This window comes from Juglans microcarpa x Juglans regia, chromosome 7D (genome assembly GCF_004785595.1).
Source record: "Juglans microcarpa x Juglans regia isolate MS1-56 chromosome 7D, Jm3101_v1.0, whole genome shotgun sequence".
Taxonomy (NCBI): Eukaryota; Viridiplantae; Streptophyta; class Magnoliopsida; order Fagales; family Juglandaceae; genus Juglans; species Juglans microcarpa x Juglans regia.
Window position 1 is genome coordinate 4,523,947 of NC_054606.1, and position 21,498 is coordinate 4,545,444.

The 21,498-nt window shown below is 33.7% G+C and overlaps 1 protein-coding gene across 1 annotated transcript; it reads right to left on the reverse strand.

Moving 5' to 3' along the window:
- Window positions 1-10,400: 10,400 nt before the first annotated feature.
- On the reverse strand, window positions 10,401-19,945 carry LOC121240003. The gene is made up of 7 exons (XM_041137432.1): window positions 19,854-19,945; window positions 17,329-17,691; window positions 16,489-16,991; window positions 15,941-16,090; window positions 14,707-14,802; window positions 13,588-14,030; window positions 10,401-11,244 (listed from the first exon to the last, which is right to left on the reverse strand). Exons 2-7 carry the CDS (start codon window positions 17,682-17,684, stop codon window positions 10,615-10,617), a joined length of 2,178 nt encoding a protein of 725 aa, XP_040993366.1. The 5' UTR covers window positions 17,685-17,691; window positions 19,854-19,945; the 3' UTR covers window positions 10,401-10,614.
- Between the last annotated feature and the right edge of the window lie 1,553 nt (window positions 19,946-21,498).

Consider the following 21,498-nt stretch of genomic DNA (forward strand, 5'->3'; position numbering starts at 1 on the left):
TTGATACGAGGGATGATATCTCAATGGTGCAAAGAGCCGCGATATCGAATCGTTGGGTCCCGTTTACCATGTTAGCGAGGAAGCGGTAACAGAATCAGATCGTGAACATTTTCTTTCTTTGCTGGTGAAGATGTCTTTAACACTCTCTGAACAAAAACAAGCGGCCAGGGAGCTTCGGCTGTTGACAAAGAGGATGCCCTCCTTCCGGGCACTCTTTGGTGAGTCTTTCGATGGCATTCTTGAGAGGCTGAACAGGATTGTTAATATCGTGCATACTTCATGATGAGCTTTGTTGTGCATCACTGCAGAACTCAATGCCCTGTAAATTCTGCGCCTATTTCCAGCTCTCATGATCTCCAATGCACTCCCAAGGCCTCATTTGTGGTCATTCTCAATTACCTTTTGTACATTCTCGCTCTCTCTGGAGATTTTATTTCAGGTTCAAGAGTTGGTTACCGTGGTTCTACCATATCTGTGAATAAATACAAAAGAAGCTTTATGATCTATATAATCGTCTTTTTCTTTTGTTTAGATTGTGCTTTCTGTTGTTTTGTTTCATTGTTTGTCTTGTTTTGCCCTTTCTTCTTCCTTTTTTGGTCATGGTGACTCCAAATAGTTCATTTGGTACGTGTTTTGATCTCCCTTTCCACCCCACCCTATAAAAGTCCAAGAACAGAGCATACGATTCACGACTCGAGTGGTTGTAATTTTTGTTGGGTACTCTTTCTTCTTTTTTCTCTTCATTTTTTCCCTATGTTAATTCTTGCAGCCCTACCACCCCCACTTGCAGCTTCAACAGTTGAGATTCCTCTTTTTCTCACCTATGGGTCCCATTTGTGTGAAATAGAGAGGTGTAAAAGCAATAATGGTGGATGTAGAAATAAAACATCCCTAGCCTACTCTATAAATTAGATTAATAATCCACCCAATTTTTTTTTCAATCTGAACTTTTGAAACTAAGTGGTGCTTGATGTCGTGATAAAAGAGCGATCGATAGGCCAACACACTTAATCATGTGTGCAAGGTTTTGTACCGGCCTCACATTTGTGGCCACAAGAGGACCCGCTGATATGATCTAATAGTAATATACTGTGGTGGACTACGCTTGAGCTCGTGGCTTGCACATCCACACTAGCTGCATTGGTATCATGTATCTGAATGACCATCTTATTACTCGAATCTTTATCTTATACTTGTATTGTGAAAGTTTACATATCTTATATAACATGAGATGCATGACATCCATAATACATACATAACCAAAAAATGAGGACCTAAACGTGATCGTGTATTATGATAAATGATGTGTTTGCATATACCATGGCATTCGTGATACATAAATATTGACTTTCAAAAAACTGGTTTCAATACTAATAACATATCTAACTAGTTAATGTGCATTAATCTTAATTTTATGATCAAGCTCCTTACTTAGCAGTGTTAATGTAATATTTTCGAGTGAAACTGATTACTTATAAGATAGGCAAATAACTTACGTCAACCTCTAATTAATTGCGTACTTCAAATTAAAAAACCTAAATCCTTAAATAACTTATATTTCCTAAAATCTAAAATTGAAAAAGCAAAGCTCTAGCAACATTAAGAAAGTGTTGATGTTTTCTTTCAACTCTACCATTCTGTTGGAGGGGTTTCAACACAAGACAATTGATGTATTATGCCGTGTTCATTATAGAAATTAGTCATGTTAAACTCTTGACCATTATCAGTCCTAAGAGTTTGAATGGTTGTGTTGAACTAAGTTTGAATATAAGAAACAAAGTTTGTAAGAATGGTGCGAGTTTTTGTTTTGGTTTTCATGAGATAAAGCCAAGTGAATCTTGTATAGTCATCTACAATTGTTAGGAAGTAATTGAAGCCAGAATATGAAATAGTTGAGAAGGGACCCCAAATATCACAATGGGCTAATTGAAATGCTTTATTTGAATAGCTATTTGATACAGAGAATGGTAGCCTTTTCTGTTTGGCTAAAGGACAGACTTCACATATATGATTTTGATTTGCTAGTATATTGGAATCTATTTGACTAATGATCTTTAATCTGGTAGGTGGAAGATGTCCTAGTCGAGGATGCCAAATATCAGCATGGATGTTACAATTATTCGCTAAGGAAACAAAAGGTGCACAAGTCAAATCTAGTTTACTCCTTTCTTGAGCAGAAGGTTGTTGTAGGTGGTATAGGCCAGACTTCAGTTGAGCATGCCCAATCATCTTCCAGCTATTTAGGTTCTGCAAAATGCATTTGGATTGAAAGAAAAATAATCCAATAGAATTATCTTTAGTGAGTTTTGAAGCAGATATGAGATTAACATTGAATGAAGGAATATAAAGGGCATTATGTAAGGTTAAATTAGATGAGAAATTTATATTTCCAGTGAAGGCAATTGGAACAGATTGGCCATTTGATAAATGGACCATAGATGATTTTTTGGGTAAAGAGATGGTATTGAAAAGATGTGGAGAACAGATCATATGATCTGTTGTTCCTGTATCAAGAATCCATGGAGAATTATTTTTGCCAACATAAGCAGTGTGACATAATATAATACCTGAGGTAGAAGCAGTGTTTGCTGTGGAGTTAGGATTTATGTGTGTATGAGATATGCTATTTGTAAGGGAAAGCAGGTTTTGAATTTGCTCTTGAGAAAATATATTTGAGATGCTTGAATCTGACTCCAAAGAAGAAGCAACATTTGCAGTAGGCAATCTGGTGTTTGCATTTCCATGTTGAGTAGGAAAAACTCTCTTGCCTCGTGGGTCTTTCCATCCAGGTGGTATCCAATTAATTGGAAGTATTTGTCTGCAAGATGTCCAGTGTATCCACAGTGAGAACAAATGACATCTACTTTTGCTTTTGATTTTGTGAATCAAGTACCATTTGTAGCAACTGGTTTATGTGTTTGTGTAGCAACCATTGCATGAGAGTCTATAGAAATGCCAATAGTATTAGTTAATGATCTTTGGCTTTCTTCTTGCAGTAGCAAAGAAAATACTTTGTTCATAGAAGGCAAAGGTGATTGGAGAAGTAATTGACTTCTTATCATAGAATAAGAATCATGCAGGCCAATGAGAAACTTCATCATGTAATCGGATTGTTTCCTTTCTGTGAAGTTCTTTAAAAGATTGTAAGAACATCTGTCGAGAATTCCACATCTACAACTTGGAATTGGCCTGTACCTAATGGATTCATCCCAGAGGGTCTTGAATTCATTAAAATACTCGGTAACAGATCTTGATGTTTGAGAGATGGAACTAAGAGACTTTTCTAAAGTAAAGACTCTTGGACCATCACTTCGAAGATACCTTGTCTTGAGTTCTTCCCAAATGTCATATGCACTTGTGAAGTATAGTAGACTCCCACGAATCTTCTTTGGCTATGGAATTCATGAGCCAAGATAAAACAAGATTGTTGGCTCTCAACCAAGCAGTTTGAATCTGAGAATCACCAAGATTGGATTGAGGCAGAGTACCATCTATGAATACAATCTTGTTTTTTACTGTAAGAGCAATAGATAGATCTACTCCATCCAACGTAGTTCTCACCAGTAAAGATCTCAGAAACTAAGAGTGCTCCAGGATTATCCGAAGGGTGCAAGTAATAATAACTTGAAGAATCATCCGATAGATTTCTTGAAGAATTACCAATAGTTCTTGAAGAATTCATAGTAGACTCAGAATTAGAATCCGCCATAGAAGCGGGAAAGAAATAGAAAGATTTTTAGAAGAAATGAAGAGAAAGAAAAAACTTTAAAAGGGTAGCGAAAATTTCATACACGATGATACCATGTAAAATATAGAAAAGCAGAGAAACTATAGAAGGAGAATGCAATCAGTACTTCTCATTATTGATCAAGTGAAAAAATATGCTATACAATCAGTTTGTTTATATAGATACAATGACATTTACAACTTGCCATCTGGACCATTAATACTCATATTTGGATAACTAACTTAACTACCAATTTCATGAACGTAAGCCTTTTGTTTATGTTTGGCTTCTTGAGCTTTTAACTCCAAACCTTCTATATGGTTTTGTTAACTCCAACAATTCTCGTTATCTTAAAATATTGTCATTTGCCAAATAGTTTGATGTCTATATAATTTCTCCACGTAGTTACACGATTAAACCTTAAAAATATTAACACTGTAACTAACGTGAATATACATACACGTATTATGACTCCAACCCGTGACACCATTCTCAATATCTACCAAACCTAACATATGATAATTATGGGCGTGCAAGAGAGGGATATCCTATGGGTTGTAAGAGCATTAGTAGTGGTCCTATTGGAATCAATTTAGCTAAATTTTGATTAAAATTTAGTTAAACAAAAATTTATTACAATAGACTTAATTAATCTATAGTATTTTTGGTCTAAGATTTGTTCACTGGCCAAATCTAGCCACACTACAAGAAAAAGCCGTTTATGCAGCCAAAGAAAATTGCAACGAGCAACAATTGGACAGCAGAAGCCATTTTTCACTATAGTCGTGTTTTTCTCGTGATGAGTGAGAGAATCACCGCTAAAAAGACAATTTGCGGCTATAATTTGTCGCTGCAAATAGAATCGCCTGACATAGCACGTTATGGGTCTTTGGTGGCGATGTTTTGGCTATATTTGCTGCGATTTGTAATTGCCGCAAAATGTCATGAGAAAATTCTTCGCGAATTCCCCCTTCTTTCTTTTTCCCCATTCTTTCTTTTTCTTCTCCTGCTTTTTTTCTTTTCGCCCAGCTTGATGCTCACTCTCTATTCTCTGTGAGTTTGCTGTCGCCTTTCCCAAATCGTGCCTGCTGTCGTGCCATCGCCACCTCGACGAGGAGGTGAGTCTCTCAATCCTCCGTCTATTTATTTCTCTATTTTCTTCTCTGTGTGTGCACGTCTCTCTCTCTCTCTCCCCTGTCTTTTATCTCTCTTCGTCCGTTTCTCCCACTCTCCATTTCGTCCTAATTATCTCTCTCTCTCTCTCTCTCTCTCTCTCTCTCTCTCAGTTCCATTGTCGTATGTGAGGGATCTTGACCAAAGCGTCGACGAGGGCTGCTGCTTAATGAATGGGTCTGTGTTTTTCAAAATTTTCCCCTCCTATTTTAGGTATATGTATTGCAAGCATTTCATCCGAGCATAGTGCTATTGCCTTTATATATGTTTGTTTTGATTTCGTAGATTTAGAGTTCCTTGTACTATTTGGGTAAGTTCACTTTTTTTTTTTATATTCTCCATGATTGATTGTGAATCTGTTATGAATTGCAGTGTTCTATCTACATTAGGGACTTTTGATGTTGTAGGATGGGCTTGGATCAGTTTTTAGACACTGATTTGGAATTGATTTGGGGTTTTGGAAGCTTTGTCGAATGTTGTTTTGGGTGATATAAATTCAAGAGTTCATGAAAGTGGGTTTTATCTATATTGCTGCTGAATTTCAAATTTTAATATAATTTCATTCTCCATGGATTTTGGGATTGTGCTAGCTTTAGCGGCTGTGAAATATAGTTCATAAAAGTGGGTTTTATCTATATTGAATTTCAAATTTTAATATAATTTCCTTCTCCATGAATTTTGGGATTGTGCTAGCTCTAGTTGCTATGAAATATTTAATTCACATCTAATCAAATAAATGCTTGCTGAGGAGGGTAGTAATCTCTGGAAGTTTGGAGGAAGGGAAAAGAACTCGAAAATTAACTTGATAGCAGCATTGATGATGATGATCTTCTTTGACAATCATGAAGATTTAGTAGAAGTAACTGTATTTACGCTTGTGCGATGAAGGAAAAACTCCTTGTACTACTCTGTTAATGCCACAAATAATGGAATTAATAGGAGATGCACTTATAAAAAAAAAGGATTTAGTAATGGCTGCATGATGGAAAGGATTATAAATGTAGCCAAGATATTAGGCAAATTGGTAAAGGCTGCGTATCAAGAAACTGGATCAAATTGGCAAAGGAGACATGCAGGAACTAAAAAGGTTCCTAGGGTCACTGACTCGAGCTGAGTTACTGGCCAAATATTATTTTGACCATAAAAAGTTCCTCTTCCCACCTGTTATTCTTCATGCACAAGAAGAAAAAGACAAAGGAAAACATTTACCCAAAACACGAACTCCACCGTAGTGGAATCAACCGCAGCCGAAGGACTCCACTGCAAGAACTCCACCAAAAATTCATTTTCTCAGCAATCGAAAAATAGAGTCAAACGCAATATAGGAGTATCATGTATACAGAAATACTGCACGAAAACATACAAACTTTGTGCTATATTTTTAACTATGGAATTTTGGAGAAAAAAATATAGCACAAACCCAAAATCGTTGGGGGGAAACTTACTTGTTATAATCTATGGAGTAATGACTGTGACACGAGTTCACAAATATGGATTGAAATTTGAAAGAAGAGATGGAAAATGCAGAAAAAGGAAGAAGAAGTTTCTCAATAACTTTTTTGTTTTCAATTCCCTGGGGATGAAGTGGATTACGCAAACCCACTTACCTCCACCCAAATAAAAGCAAGAATGGATCAAAAGTTTAACAGACTTGTGAACTGCAATGCAAATATATTTGTTTCTTGGTTCTTGGAATGGATTTGCAGTGTTGAGGGGACTGTGAAAGCACTGAAAGGCAATACAGAATGATCTTGGATTGTTATTTTGTAAGGCTCTAACATCATAGATGGAATTGATCCCTGCAAAATCTGTAGGATTTAAATGACTTGATGTAATTTTTTAATGTCTTGGTTGGGCTTCTGTTGCAATGGTGTATGTTCTTGGAGGCATGCAATTATCCATATCTTTATGTGCTTCTCATAAGCCTTTTTTTTTTTTTGAAAAAATAACAGATCTATGAAGTAAATAGCAGAGCTATCAGATATGCAGGTTGTACTTTACAATAGGGCAGCTCTCATGCATGGCCTTTTCCCATTATATTCCTTTCTTGGTATGCTTTTTTTTTCAAAACAAGTACAAGAATTACTTGGCCATACTTATTCTCACGATAACAAAAAAAAAAAAAAAAAAGGTGCTAGATCATACACCTTGTTGACTTATTACAAGGTTAATAATCTTATTAAAACACATTCAGATCACCACATCAGTTTTGAGAATTAATTTAACCCACTTTCATGAAGCAGCACTACCAAAGGGAGGCGTAATTATGGCCATGTATTTTGATTCCAGATGAAAATTATTCACGGTTGAAGGCCAACTCAGAATCAAAAATTATTCTACAGTCTCTATGTGCAATTGTTTTGCTTTTTTACTCTGTTAGTGATTCATGTAGTTTTCCTCTTTTTACTTCTAAAAGGAAAGTATTTTCTTATACATGTAGTTTTGCTGTTTCATATGATTTGATGCATTTACTATATCTAACATGTGTTTTCTCTCTCATTCTTGATATATCTAAAATTATGCTTGAGGCTACAAATATTATTGTGAGTGTTTTCTCTTTTTCCTGATTTTATTGTTAGGTTTTTGGTAATGAAAAAAAGCTAGGGAAATTCTAGTTCAAGCACTTGAGCATGCCAAACTTTCAAAACAAATTCTTGAGGTCTGTACTCTCAATTTGTGAAAATATATGTTGGGGTCGGTACTTCTCATGTTAGAGCACTATACCAAGAAGCAAAGGAAAATGTATGTGTTGTTTCAGCTCTTTCATTCACTACAAGACTTATGAGTCATTTTCTTTGTAACAGGCCTGGTTATCCAATTGATTGAAATTTTGAAGGTATTGGTTACTAACATGAATGGTTGGTGCAGAGCTCAACTATGTTGAGATTGCTGCTATCGATGTGATACGTGATGGAAGAACTAAGGTAAATAGTTCTGGAAATAGAAATCTAAAATAGTTCTTTTTTCACTTAAATGTTCTTGTTAGTGCCAAAGTACTAGACCCTTTATTGCTCTTGAATTCTCATTAGGAGTTTTTCTTTAAAACATGTTACCACAATTTTAGTTTTTTTTTTTTTTAAATTGTTATTAGTGTCAATTTGAATCTCCAAGGTTTGTATATAATTTTTTAGCTTATGTTAGACAATTTTTTATGATCATTTTTGTCTCATTCTCATCTTTTTTTACTTTTACAATTTCTTTTATTTATTTCTGAATTCCTTTAGCATTTGCTGTGAAAACAACTCGCGGCAAATACTTTTTTTTTTTTTTTCAGAAGAAGTATTTTACACCAAATGTTCTAGTGGGTAATACTAATACCCACCTACCTCTCACGGTAATTGCTCATATTCCCACGAGCATAAACAAAAATGGACGTGCTTTTGCGGCAAAGTACTTCATCAGCTTTTGTTGCGAGAAGTTTCGTAGGAAAAAATAGGTATTGGCCACGATTTAAACCTTTTATGGGCTATAATGTTTTTTCTGGCGAGTTTTATCCGACGAGCTTCCCACAACAAAATTTTGTGGGAATATGATTTTTTCTACAAAAAATCTGCTTTTTGCCTCAAAACTCATTCACGGGAAATTGCAGTTTCTATTATGGTGAGGTAATATTTTTTAATAAAATGTTCTTTTAGTTGGTGAATAGTAACTCACCAAATATGGCTCTTGTTTTCCATTTATTATAGTTCATAACTTGACTTAAAGTGATTTGACTAGTCCAATGCAGTTGATTTTGAAAAAAATTAGACAAAATTTGAACTTGGCTAGCATTTGGCTAGTCCAATTCTATTGCTCTAAAAAGTAATGGTATTGGCTTAGCCAAATGTCAGTGCCTAGTCAAATTTTGCCTGAGTAGCTCAAAAATAATCTGTATTGAAGTAGTCAAAATTCTAAGCATTTTTAAGGTGTAATAAATTCATCTATTTCTCTAAATTTGATCCGCCACTATTCATATCTAAAACAATATTTTACTCTATAAATTTTCTTAATGGCTATTATGAATTTGCAAAATATTAAATAAAAATAAAAATTATTATTAAAATATATAATATTATTTTGAGTTTTGGAAGAGGATAGTGGATTAACTCTCTAACCTTAACTTTTAGTCAAATTTTGAATTTGACAATGGCCTACCTATTGCCAATGCTCAGTGCAACCGTAAGGTGGTGGGGAAGAGTACGATCGAGCGGTGAGGGCTCCAGTCCGACAATCAACAGCAACCTGGTGCTGTCGTCGTTGGTTCCACGGTGTAACTTCGGTTGGACTTTGGTCCAAGGTTGGGGAGGCCACAGGGAAGAACGGTGGGGTTGCTGTCCAACATGCTCTGTTGCTGCGTGGGCTGCGGCTGCTGGACTTCACCATTTACGGCAGTGGGTTCGTGTGGGACTGCTCTGTTTTGCAGTTGGCTAGAACGGGGGTTTGCCGTGTGGGGTTGATGCGTGGAGGAAGAGGCTCACGGCGTGGAGGGAGCGTGGTGGTTGTTGCGGTGTGGAAGAGAGGTGGCTGTCCATGCTACTCTGTTATAGGTTGCTTAAACAGGGGCAACGTAGGTTGTCTCACGATGCAGCGGCGTGGTCTTCATGGAAGCTGTGTTCCCTGCGACAAGGTGTTGAGTGGAGGCCGTGAGGGTGTTGGTGGACTGGAGGGGGCGGCCACAATGTGAGGCTTGGCAGAACAGTGGGTTGACGACCACCCTTGGGACTTCTCTTCGTGTGCGAGGGGATCGAAGTAATGTGCGTGGATGTGTATGAAGTATATATAGCCGTGAACCCTAGTGTGCTTGAAGATGGAGACGTGCATGTAGTGGAGTGTTTAGATAAACGGTTTGGGTTTGGTTTTGGGTGTACACGGTTTGGGTTTTTTCGTGAGTTTTCGGCCTTGGGTTGCTCTTTATACGTATATATTTGTACTCCCTATTTGTTTTCTGTAGGATCCTTATTTGGGCTCCGACGAAAGGGTTGGCTTGCTAAAATGATCCAAATAAGCTCTTGGGCTTATCCATATTTTCATAAGCCTAGTATTCAATAAATTTTAATGGGCCTGGTCTTAAGTTCAAAATAAATCAAACTCATCTAATAAATTTTTATGGACTTTTAGAATAATAGTTGAGCTTATCACCAATTAAACAGGACCCATTTGGTACATAAAGATTAATTGAACTTTAACCTAATTTTTGAGCTCAATAATAATTCATAATTCATGATAATAAATTTGGGCCAGTGGCACATCCAAAATAACTCATTTAACTTAATTTAAGTTCACTAAAATTATTCTTATTCAATCTCTCAATAATATTAGATTGGGCCATTACAAATGATAATTACCTTAATTAACAGGGGAGCAATCATGAAAAGAGCATTTATGAAATATTTGTATTTATGTGTATAAGAACTATAATGAATAAAGATAATAAATTGCAACTCTCGTAGCTTATGCATTAGGGAAAATGTTAAAAATATAATATAAATAACTAAATTTGCTTCTTCCCATCAGTTTAAACTTTTCAAATAAGTGATGATTTCACAAATATATACAAATTTGGACAGCAACGGATATGAGAAAAGAAAAGACAAGTTACAAAATGTGCCACAACATGAGCTAGCTTAAAATTCATCAATCATCTGTCCAAAAAAATACATAAAAAAGAGGGCCGGGGAAGGGCATCATTCGTCCCGACTAGTACGCCACATATTGATAGAACATCCATATATACATCATTCATAATGAGAAACCTTCTTAAGCCCCAATTCCATTTTCTGATGAAAGGTGCCGGATCCATAGGTTGAACGAAACATGTCAACAAGAAGGCCGAAGTGCATGGATACATAAAAGGAAATAGGAACACTAGCTAAACCAACAAGAGGAATGAGAATCCATGATTCTCCACACAACATAATCAAAATAGCAGAAGAAAAGGTTATCATCATTGTTGCAATGGAGAAGAAGAGGGTGAAAAGACCCATTATCATCTTAGTTGGCAAGGACTTTTGGAAATATTCTGCTTCAAAACGTGATGTGAGGATTCCCAAAAATATCAATACTGAAGTCGAAGAAGAAAAGAGTGATAGGGAATCTGCTATTATAAAGATCTTAAACAATTTTCTGTTTAAGAAAATTGGAAAACCTGTATCTTGATTGTTACCTCCTGGGACGGTAAATGCTGCAGCAAACATAATAGTCATAATGAGTGCCCCTACCACTGTACAAGAACTTGCCGTGTCCTTCGTCCATCGCTCTCCCTCTTCAATCAAGTTTTTGTGGGTGTGCGTGAACACTTGTTCAGGAGTCAAACCGGCGAAGTTTCTTTCGTTCCTATACATGGGATTGCACAAGCTCTCCACCCCCTACATTTGATCATACACAAAATTTTAGAAACAAAAGAAACCAAAATTTCCCATTAATATTCGAAAGACTGACAATTTGATCGAACCTAGCTTATCATGCATCCATGGCGACAAAAGACGAGTACTTTAATTATTGTGAAAAACACAAATAGAGGTCACAACACCGTATATATTGTCTTCCTTGAGAATATTGAATCCTTGAGATAATGCCAAACCATAAAAAAGCATACAACCACTGGAGTTTGAGATTCTTTTGTCAAAGTGATCCACGGTGGGAGGCGAACCGATCATTTGCCAAGATTGCAAGTTGCAAGTGTTTCTAAGTAAAAGTAATTTGTAAATTGTTACACAGTTTTTCTGTAGTGGATGATAACTTTTATTGGTCCGTCTTGGAGTGGTTTTAGATTACGAAGAGTTTATTTTAAAAAAAAATGAATTTCTATATACTTTGTTACTAAAATTTCGTGTTTATTTATTTTTGTTGTTTTTTAATTCCTAGATTGTGGTTTTGATACCTATGATTGCTTTGATATTTAGATCTATATATATTGAAATATGGAAAATTCTATACATCATACTTTCATCTTATTATATATATAAGATATGATACATTTATCATTATTAAATGATCTTTTATTGAATGATTTTTTATCATCTAATAATGATAAATATGTCATATCTTATATAATGAGATGAAAATGAAATGAAAATATGGTACATAACATTACTAGGTCTGTAATGAAAGGAACATAGGAATTTTCCTCTAAGTATTTGACCAAATAAAATTATCCATTTCCTATAGAACCTATCACTAAAATACTCCTAGAATGTGATAGAGCTAACGAAAAATTCTATTCATCATTTTCACACAATATACATCATTTTTTTTTCTTATTAAATGTGTGATATATGGATAATGAGTAGAAAAATTTAATAAATTTAAGAAAAATAAAATAAAATAATTTTTTTTTAAATAATGTATGATATTTGAGAATAATGAATAATAAAACTCAAGCTAAAAGGGTCTAATTTATCAATTAATTTTCTATTGCCCCGATTTTTTGAAATTCGGTGGATGGGGGTGAAACCAATATTAGAGCACTCACAATAGATTTTGTAAAACCTATTTTTATGTAAAATTTGAAGAAAAGTAGTTTGAAACTACTTCCAACGGATCCTTTATTTTCAAATGTATTTTACATTTTATTACAGTGTTCAGCTAAATATAGAGTGAATTGTTCACAAATGTAAAAATATTTTATTTATTTATTGTCTTTTCATATACTTTATTCTCATAATAGTTTATCTCTTTTTGTACTTTTTTTTCCAACAAACTATTAAATAATATAATATAAAAAAATAGATAAATTGATATATAGTATATGTAAAATAGAAAAAATAAATTTTAATTATGTATTTTAAAGAATAACATAAATAAATTATTAAGAGTGCTCTTACAGTACTAGGGTCGGGCTACGGCTATTGGTCACGATCACCAAGGCAATTATGTCAACCTATAAGGTCAGACAGTAATAACGACCGTTCCCAAACGAACATAGTACGCGCTCAATGGATTGGTAGTTTATTTTCAGAAAAGTAGCAAACTGTAGGCCGAAATCTCTAATCTCATCATATGTTCTGGTACGCACGGATTTGCTTTCCTCGATCTCTTTTTCTGAAAGAGAAATGCTTTGGGTTCCGGAACCCAAGTGTTCCGAATGAGGCGCGCTTTTTTTTTTTTTTTTTTATTTAACTTAGTGATTAAAAAAATATTTTTAAATAATATTATGAATTATTTTATTTTATTTTAAATATTTATGATGATTAAAAAAATACGTAAAAAAAATAAAAAATAAAATATGCTTTTCGAGACATCTATTCGAGATATTTTTTCGGGAAGTATAGTTATGCTCTTTCTAAAAATATATATTTGGTAGAGAATGTACTACGATTATAAATTTTTTTTATAAAAATAAATTTATAAATTGATATAATTTTATATGATAAGTTAATTATATAATAAGTTTATATGATAAATTTATAAATTTATTTTTATAAAATTTCTTTATAATTAAAAGATATTTTGTAACATGCAGTACCATGTGAGTAAAGATCAGAGCATGCATGCAGAAATATATATAATTAAGAGAAGTGATAATTGCAATCGTGAGTGCGTAAGCGTTATGCAATTACTTTGAAAAAAATGAATAAATACGGGACCTACATGAAAAAATAATAATTTTTTAATAATAAACTCCACTTTTTTTCAAATCGACTGTACGACATTTATGCATTCTATAACTATATGTAGTATTACTCTATAATTAAAGAGGGAGTGCTGACCTTAAACCATTGTACTTCTGTTTGCATCTTCAAAGCTGCACCTGTGATGTGATCAAGCGGAGAGAATTCTGTTAACGTCCCTGCTACATGTAATATGTTATTGCCGAGATTATCTCGAGTTGATAGTAATGTAGCTTTCGTCTCTCTTAAACCGTATATCATTCCAAAGATTATAGCCTGTCGATGTTGGACAGCAGACATAAGTACGTTTCTTGTTTTGCCATCTCGGACCCAGTACAAAAGCTCTCGTTCTTCCTTCACAATTAAAGTAACAAAGCCAACGATCCCTGCTCTCACAGCAGTAAAGATTGCTTGCGCAAGACCACTTTCTATCCCGATTTGATATTCGTTCATAGTCCTCATCGAGTCCAACATGGCAAACAGAAGATGTCGGTATTGGTTTTGGATCGACTGGATCGCATTTGAATCCTGACCATGGGGTCCTAATTTGAAATTACCAAAACATTGTCAATTAATTAACTGTGCGAGACTATAATTATATAGAAGATAAAGCAAAAAGAATAATAAAAAAAATAAATTATGGTACTGACTTATGGAAGGAAATCTACTGATCAAGCAGCTAGCTTATAAGTAGACTTGAAAATGGTTAAAAATAATTTACTCATGACTCAATTAACGTTATATAAAAATTAGTAATAAAAGAAAAAAAAATAATGAGGCGTTTTTGAAGTTTGGACAAATATATATATATATATATATATAAATATATTAAGATTGCATGATCACATGCATATGGAGTTAAAACATGTTTATAGAAATCTCATGAAAACTCGCCTGATCCATGATCTCGATCGTCCTGATAATTAGACTATAACAAATTATATATGCAAGTAGTGATCATGGTGATCACCATTGATCATTACTAATTGGTATGCTATCAAGAAAAATAAATGACAAAATTAGAGTACTACTCCTTCGTTAACATATATATAATGCACAAAATGGAAAATAGCTACATCTTCCACGTACATGGCTTTAGATATATTATAATTCAGATATTAGGATATTAGAAAAATGAAGTCGCCCAAAATTAATATGATTTACATCGTTAAAGTACGCCAAACACTTGAATTTAAGAAAGTTTAGGCAACAACTTACCTGATCGGATAGTTCCAGCATGAGTTTGTCCCTCGAAGTTTTGATTGTCCAAATAATATTTAAAAATATCCGCACGAGGAGATGAAACGAGCTTAACTTCCCCACCCCAAAAAAAAAAAAAAAAAGCCAATAAATGTCAATAATTGACAAGTAATTATAATTTTGATGAATAATGGTATTGCGAAATTATATTTCAATGAAGTAGATTTTTTTCTATTTCCTTTTATTTTCCTCTCCTCTCTCTCTCTCTCTCTCTCTCTCTCTCTTTCTCTCTCTCTATATATATATATAACGAGCGGCTCAATGCAAATTAGTGATGTGCATAGATCAATATATATATATCGACGAGGCTAATTTCTTACACATGTTACAGCGACGATGAAGATATATATATAGGATTATAAGTTTGGATGAGGGGTAAAATATTTTTAGGCTAGAATAAATAATTCAACTGAAAATTTTTAGGAACACAATCAAGAAAGTGATATGATAAATAAATAAAGTGAGTAAAAATATAAAAAAATATAAAAATAAATTTCAAAATTTCGTTCTTCTAACAATTTTGAAAATTTTACGTGTAAGCTTTTTATATGTTACAAATAAAAGAAAGAGGCCGCTAAACTTTGGTAACAAGTTAGATACGAATTATTAAAAAAAAAAAAAAAAGATAATTATATATGCATGAAAGATAAACTAGGCTTTGGGTTTTCTTAATAATTTATAATAATAAATTATATTAAAAGGGTTTTCATTAAATTAATATATTTCATTCAAATAATTATAAATTTTAAAAGAAAAATAATATAATATTAAATTATAATTTTCTTCAAATTAAATACAAGAGGAAAAAAAATTTATTGGAGACCAAAAGCTAATTTTATGATGACAAAAATATCTCACTTAAAAGGTTATCATGGAAAATATACACCCCTTAGTTTTTGACGAAAGATTGACCATATATCTTATAAGCTTATACGAGCATTAAAATTATGAAAAGTTGGGAAAGATGGACAACTGAAGCACTCAAGTAAAAATTTTTCTTAGGAGCCTTGGGGCCCCTCCCCCGGCTTCGTCCCCGGCCTGTTCTTACTCATGTGGCAATCCCCTGACGTTGGATATTGATGTTAAATGGAATTTATGTAGAAATCATATATATCAATGCTAGATCATGTATGCATGGATATATAATGAAAATTAGCAAGAAGAGAAAATATCAGAGATGAGTGGTACTAACTCATGGGGTTCATATGTTTCCAAGACGCTGTCAGAAATTCAGCCCCGAATAGGGAAGTGGTACCAACAAATAGGGACAAAGGGGAGATGTTGTCTGTGTCTAGAGTAAATGCCAAACGCGGACAACGCCGGATTAAACTCGTAGCGAGATCTAGTTTTGCACCGTACATGATATACACATACAAGTTTACAACATTACAAAAAAGAATTATATATATATACATACAATAAAACAATATTAGATATTACTATAGAGTATGTAAGTACTGCATAATCTTTTTTATCAAGAGTGTAGTCCATTATTAGAAAATTAAATTTTTTTTTTTTTTTATAATGGTCTCTTATTTACTAACTTTTTTTAAAAGAATTGCACGATACTTACACTCCATAACTGTAAATATCATCAATATTTATTCATACGAATATATATACATATATATACATACTTATATATATATATATCGCGCAGAAATGAAATAATAGGAAGGCCAGAAAGAATAACGGCCAATAAAAAATGAATATAATGGACGTACGTTAGACGATTGTTACCATAACGTGCAGCATGTATAGCTTTGGTTACAACTGTAGCACCACGGGGGCCTCTTTCGGGCTGTAGCTCTTCAAACGGAGTGATATCATAGAGATAGTCGGCCAATTCTCTTTGCCCATGACGAAGAGCCAGAACAATTGGAGTATCTAATCCCCGATTATTTCCAACGGTGACCAATTCCGGATTCTTTCTTATCATGTATTCCACCATTCGCTGGTGACCACAAATAATTGTCTGAGCTAGAGCTGTCAGACCTTCATTATCTCGTATTTCCAAGTCTTCTTTCGACATCTTCTCCTCCACCAACCATTCCACTATATCTTCACACCGAGCAAGGACTGCAACGTGAAGAACCGTCTGTCCCAAATGTGTAATTTTTGCCCTCACCGAATCGGGATGCTGCGTAATGAACTCATTTGCAACTTCCCAATCACCATTTCGCACGGCCTCGTACAACTTCGCATACTCACTAAACCCAGTGGTACTGTTCATGTTGTCCCCGATCCGGAAACTCTCTACATGCCATGTTTAATTAATTAATTTTCTATTATATATAACTGATAGATACTAGATAGTGAGTTACTTTGAAGCTCCTAGCTAGCTAAGATAATTGGGATTTTTAATACTGACCGAGTGGTAGTACTATAAGTACTTGAATTCTTTTTATCCGTACGTATATATTCAAAAACAGATCCAACCAATTCCTTTAGCGATTCTATGCAAAAGTACTGTACAAAATTGGCATATATACTATAATCCGTGTGGCAATTTGCGTTGGTCAGTATAGACAAAATTTGCAGTAAAAATGAAAGTAATAGAGCTAGAGAATGTCACCGCCGCCAGCTGCTGGCAATCTTAAGTTGACTCGGCCTTCTTGTGCGGGGTGCTCATACGTTTTAGCCAATGTATCCCACAGAATTTTGGCAGAACTAATACCCTTGATCTCAGATAGTATGTTCATCCCACATGAAATTTGAATTGCATGTAAAGTTGCAGCATTCTTCTTCCTCCAAGCCTTGAATTCAACTTCATGATCATCATCCTCTGGTTTAGCAGGTTCCAAGCTTGTTTCAATGATGTCCCAAAGATCTTGGGCCAACAAATAGTTTTTTATGCAAGCACTCCAGTTCTCGTAATTTTCCTTCCCAAGAAGTACTTCAGGAACAACTGTGCCTGGAAGAATAGTCGTGGCCATGCTTAATCTGTCAAATTACGAAGTAATATTCATGTTAGGTGAAATTTGGAAACAACAAATCCAATATGGTATTTATATTTCATCCAGAAAATTTTATTCCTCTCGTAATCTCTTGGCCTATCTAGCTACTTGCTAATTACCGATAATATATTTTTCTAATTTTCATGATCATCCAAAAAGCAATAATATTAATTGTGCTTAATTATAGGCAGGGCTATGAAAAAAATTCCAAACTCCAACTATATATTTACTCCTCCACTCCGATTATAATTGAAGTTTTTAGAGTTGAAATCGATCGGAGTTCAAATTGAAGTCGAAGGTTTGACTTCGCAACAGTTCCAATTCCGACTATATATATATATAATATTTTAAAAATTATTTTATTACATACTAATTAATAATTTTAACAAAAGGTGCAAGATATATCTTTTAGAGTTTTCTTATGGATATTTCTACTTCATATTCCTCTAGATCGATCCTTAGGTATGGAAAGCAAAAATATAATTATAAATATAAAAGTTAGGACTGAACGACTAGTCGAACGTTGGCATGCGCACCCAAAAGTCGTAAAGTAATTGTAGTGCATGAAGCCGGCCACATGCTATATAGTAGTGGTGGCCGGGGGTGGCATGGTGCAAATATGGAAGACATAAGTTTGAGGAACCTAGAAGTGTCGTACGTCATGTCATCATGTGAGCCTTACATGGCGGCACTTGAAAGTCATGTACGTGTGAGACTAGTGCATATATGCAGCGCCCTAGTCAATGTGGGAACCTCGTGGCGATGCTTCTGCATGGCTAGATTTTGGTGGCCGCCACAAAGACAGATTGATTGGTGTTGAACTGAGCTTGGAAATATCAAAGAGAATAGTTTATAGACTCGATGAGTACCTTTGGGTATATACGTCTAATTGTGTGGGGGAAGTACTAGAGATCAGGGAGAATTAGCCTGCAGCCACTCGATGGATAGGTTTGGAGATCAGGATCATGAATTAATTGCATATGATGTTAATAACTCAAATAATAGGTATACATACAAGACCATTAACAACTGTCTGCATAAATTAAAATATGCAAATTACGCTATCTGGATCAATATATATATCACGACGGCCACGAAGAGACTCAACGAGCTCAACATCACTTTTTGAAAGGATATAGTTTGAGTGCATGTTTGGATACAGCTGTTTTGGGTTTATAGTAGCTAGAGTAATTTTTCATTGATAATAAAATTAAAATACGTCTCAAGTTTCTTTCCAAACAAACAAAACTCTTCATTTCAATATTATATGTCATCTCTTCATAAAAAATATATTATTTTAATACAAATATGCATCATTTAAAAAAACATTTGAAAAATAGCCGCCACCCATACTAGGGTACGTAGCCGATGGTGGCCACCCAATAGTCCTGATTAAGATAGGGTACGTGCATGGCGATTCGATCAAAACGAGCCACCCACAGTCGGCCACCCCATGCATGCATGCTGGCCCTAATTTTCCTTTCCTTTGAAAATATGAAGAAATTTTTATGCCTATATATATATATATATATATATATATTGAGATTAACGTTGTTTGTGATCCCAGCAAATCAATGCTCGAAATGCGGTACGTATTAGGTTTGAATCAAGAAATGACTGATTCAATGAATCAGATGATCATACGTCAATGTAACAAAAAAAAAAAAATTAAAAATACATATAACTATGAAATTCAAACATTTAGAATCATGTATAAAAGAGTTAAAAACATGAATTTATTAACTACCAAGATAGATTCAATTAATAATTAGCATGCAATTCATATATTTGACCTCAATCTTCTTCAAATTTTTGCCTCAAATATTCTAACTTACTAAAGAAATAAATAGTTTTTAATTTAAAAAAAAATAATAAATAATTTTTAAGTTACAAGGTCACGATCGACAATGGTAATATTTTGTGCACGGTTACAATTTTCTGTCAACTAATAATAATAAATAACTCCATATATATTTTATCTTTCAACGCTTCTTAATTACTTAACATAATATTAAATAAGTTAATATATACTTTATTTTATTATATTTGAAATCGGTTGAAATCAACTATAATCTGCCCACTTAAAAAAAATTAATCATGTATACTAAAAGTAAAATAGGGATGATATTAATGCAATTACGTACTTACAGTGCTAGCTGGACTGGACGGGCTGTTTTAACTGCCGGACCCTGATCTGTGTAGTAGTGGTAGTGATGAACGTGGAAGAACTTAACTTGAAGAGAGAGAGTTTATATAGCCATGCATGCATGCATGCACGCGGTGCGTGCTCTTTTTCTTTTACCTGGCGAACTACTCTTTTTCATTCTTTTGACCTTACTCTTTTGTCTTTTGACCTGGCCCGGTTGGGGGGGGTATGTACGATAAAGTTTTAAGATTTCTCAAAATTAAGTATTTTCTAGTTCATTTTATTTTTTTTCTTGGAGAAAATCAAACAATAAAAAGATAGTTAGAACATGACTTATTTTTGGCTATCATTGATCAAGTATAATTAGTAAAATCGATTATTTTTTTTATTGTGAACCCTGATCACAATTTTTTTATATAGAGATTAATGTTGGATAGAGATTTTCAGGTTATTTATTTATTTATTTTTACTTTGATGTTCGTGTGACTAATGGAAAATTACATACTTTAGGCCAAAACTCTTATCCACAAATTTTCAATCGCGCGCTATATATTTCATTCCATCGATCAAGGAATATATATAACACTAATAAGAACTTTTTAAAATTAAATAATATAATATATATAATATATTGATAACGTGCTGATTTCTAGAGTAGATCTGAAAACTTGCATGAGATACTTCTCAAGAAAATAAAATAAAATACTGCATCCTTCTTGGGCCATCGCCTTTTATGGTTTTCTATGGGGCACATTGCTAGCTTCTTTTAGCATCAGCTAAAGTAAAGATATAACTTTATCTTAACGCAACGTTTTGTCGTGGAACACAAGTAGCTTATGATTCTACTATAGATCATTAAAATTCTTTTTTATTTTTTATTTAAATTTGAAGACTTTTGAGGAAAAAAAATATAAAATAGAACTTACAATATTTATTGTTACCCATTTATATTTTTCAAAAAACATTAAATGTATAATAAATACTATAGAATTTTAATTCGTTTTACTTTTAAATTCAAACAAAAATTTAAAAGTATCTTGATGATCTATAGTTAGATAATCTCCATAATAAATAAATAATAAATGCTATAGAAATTAATTCAAATACTTTTTCTCACTTAAAATATTCAAAGTTTGAATAAAAACTTAAAAAGAATTTTAATCTAGAGTAGAATAATAACCTCCATGTGATCCACGACAAAACGTTGCGTTAAGATAACTCTAACTATCTAATTATCTTTACTTTATCTGATGTTTTGTCTTTACTTTTATCTGATGCTAAAAGCCTGAAAGAGGCAATAAGCAGTATTTTATGATAAGATTGCTCTTTTGTCCTTCAATCTTTTGGTTGCTAATATTTTATTCTGCTTAATGGCATTTTTGCCCCTAACTTTTTCGGCGATATGTGCTTCAGGGGTTCAATGATTTAATCTTCCTTGACTCTTCCCTGACGGTGAAATTACTCTATTGTCATTAGATTTTTTTTTTTTTTTTTCCTTTTTTTTGTTTTTTAAGTCATTGGATTCTTTTACTTGGCATTCTTACGTCTATTTTGCCTAACTGATTAAGATGACGAGAGAATAATGATAAAAGAGATTATGAGTATCATTATTCGGGTAATATAATTTACTGTCTCGTTTATCTTTGC

Bases quoted from the DNA above. Each gene is read 5' to 3' on its own strand.
- LOC121240003 (XM_041137432.1), bottom strand. From the start codon at position 17,684: ATGGCCACGACTATTCTTCCAGGCACAGTTGTTCCTGAAGTACTTCTT. The intron at 14,803-15,940 runs GTTAGTACCACT...GGGGTGGGGAAG, and splicing joins GAAACATATGAACCCCATGA to TTAAGCTCGTTTCATCTCCT. The intron at 14,031-14,706 runs GTAAGTTGTTGC...ATTTCAAATTAG, and splicing joins TGCTGGAACTATCCGATCAG to GACCCCATGGTCAGGATTCA.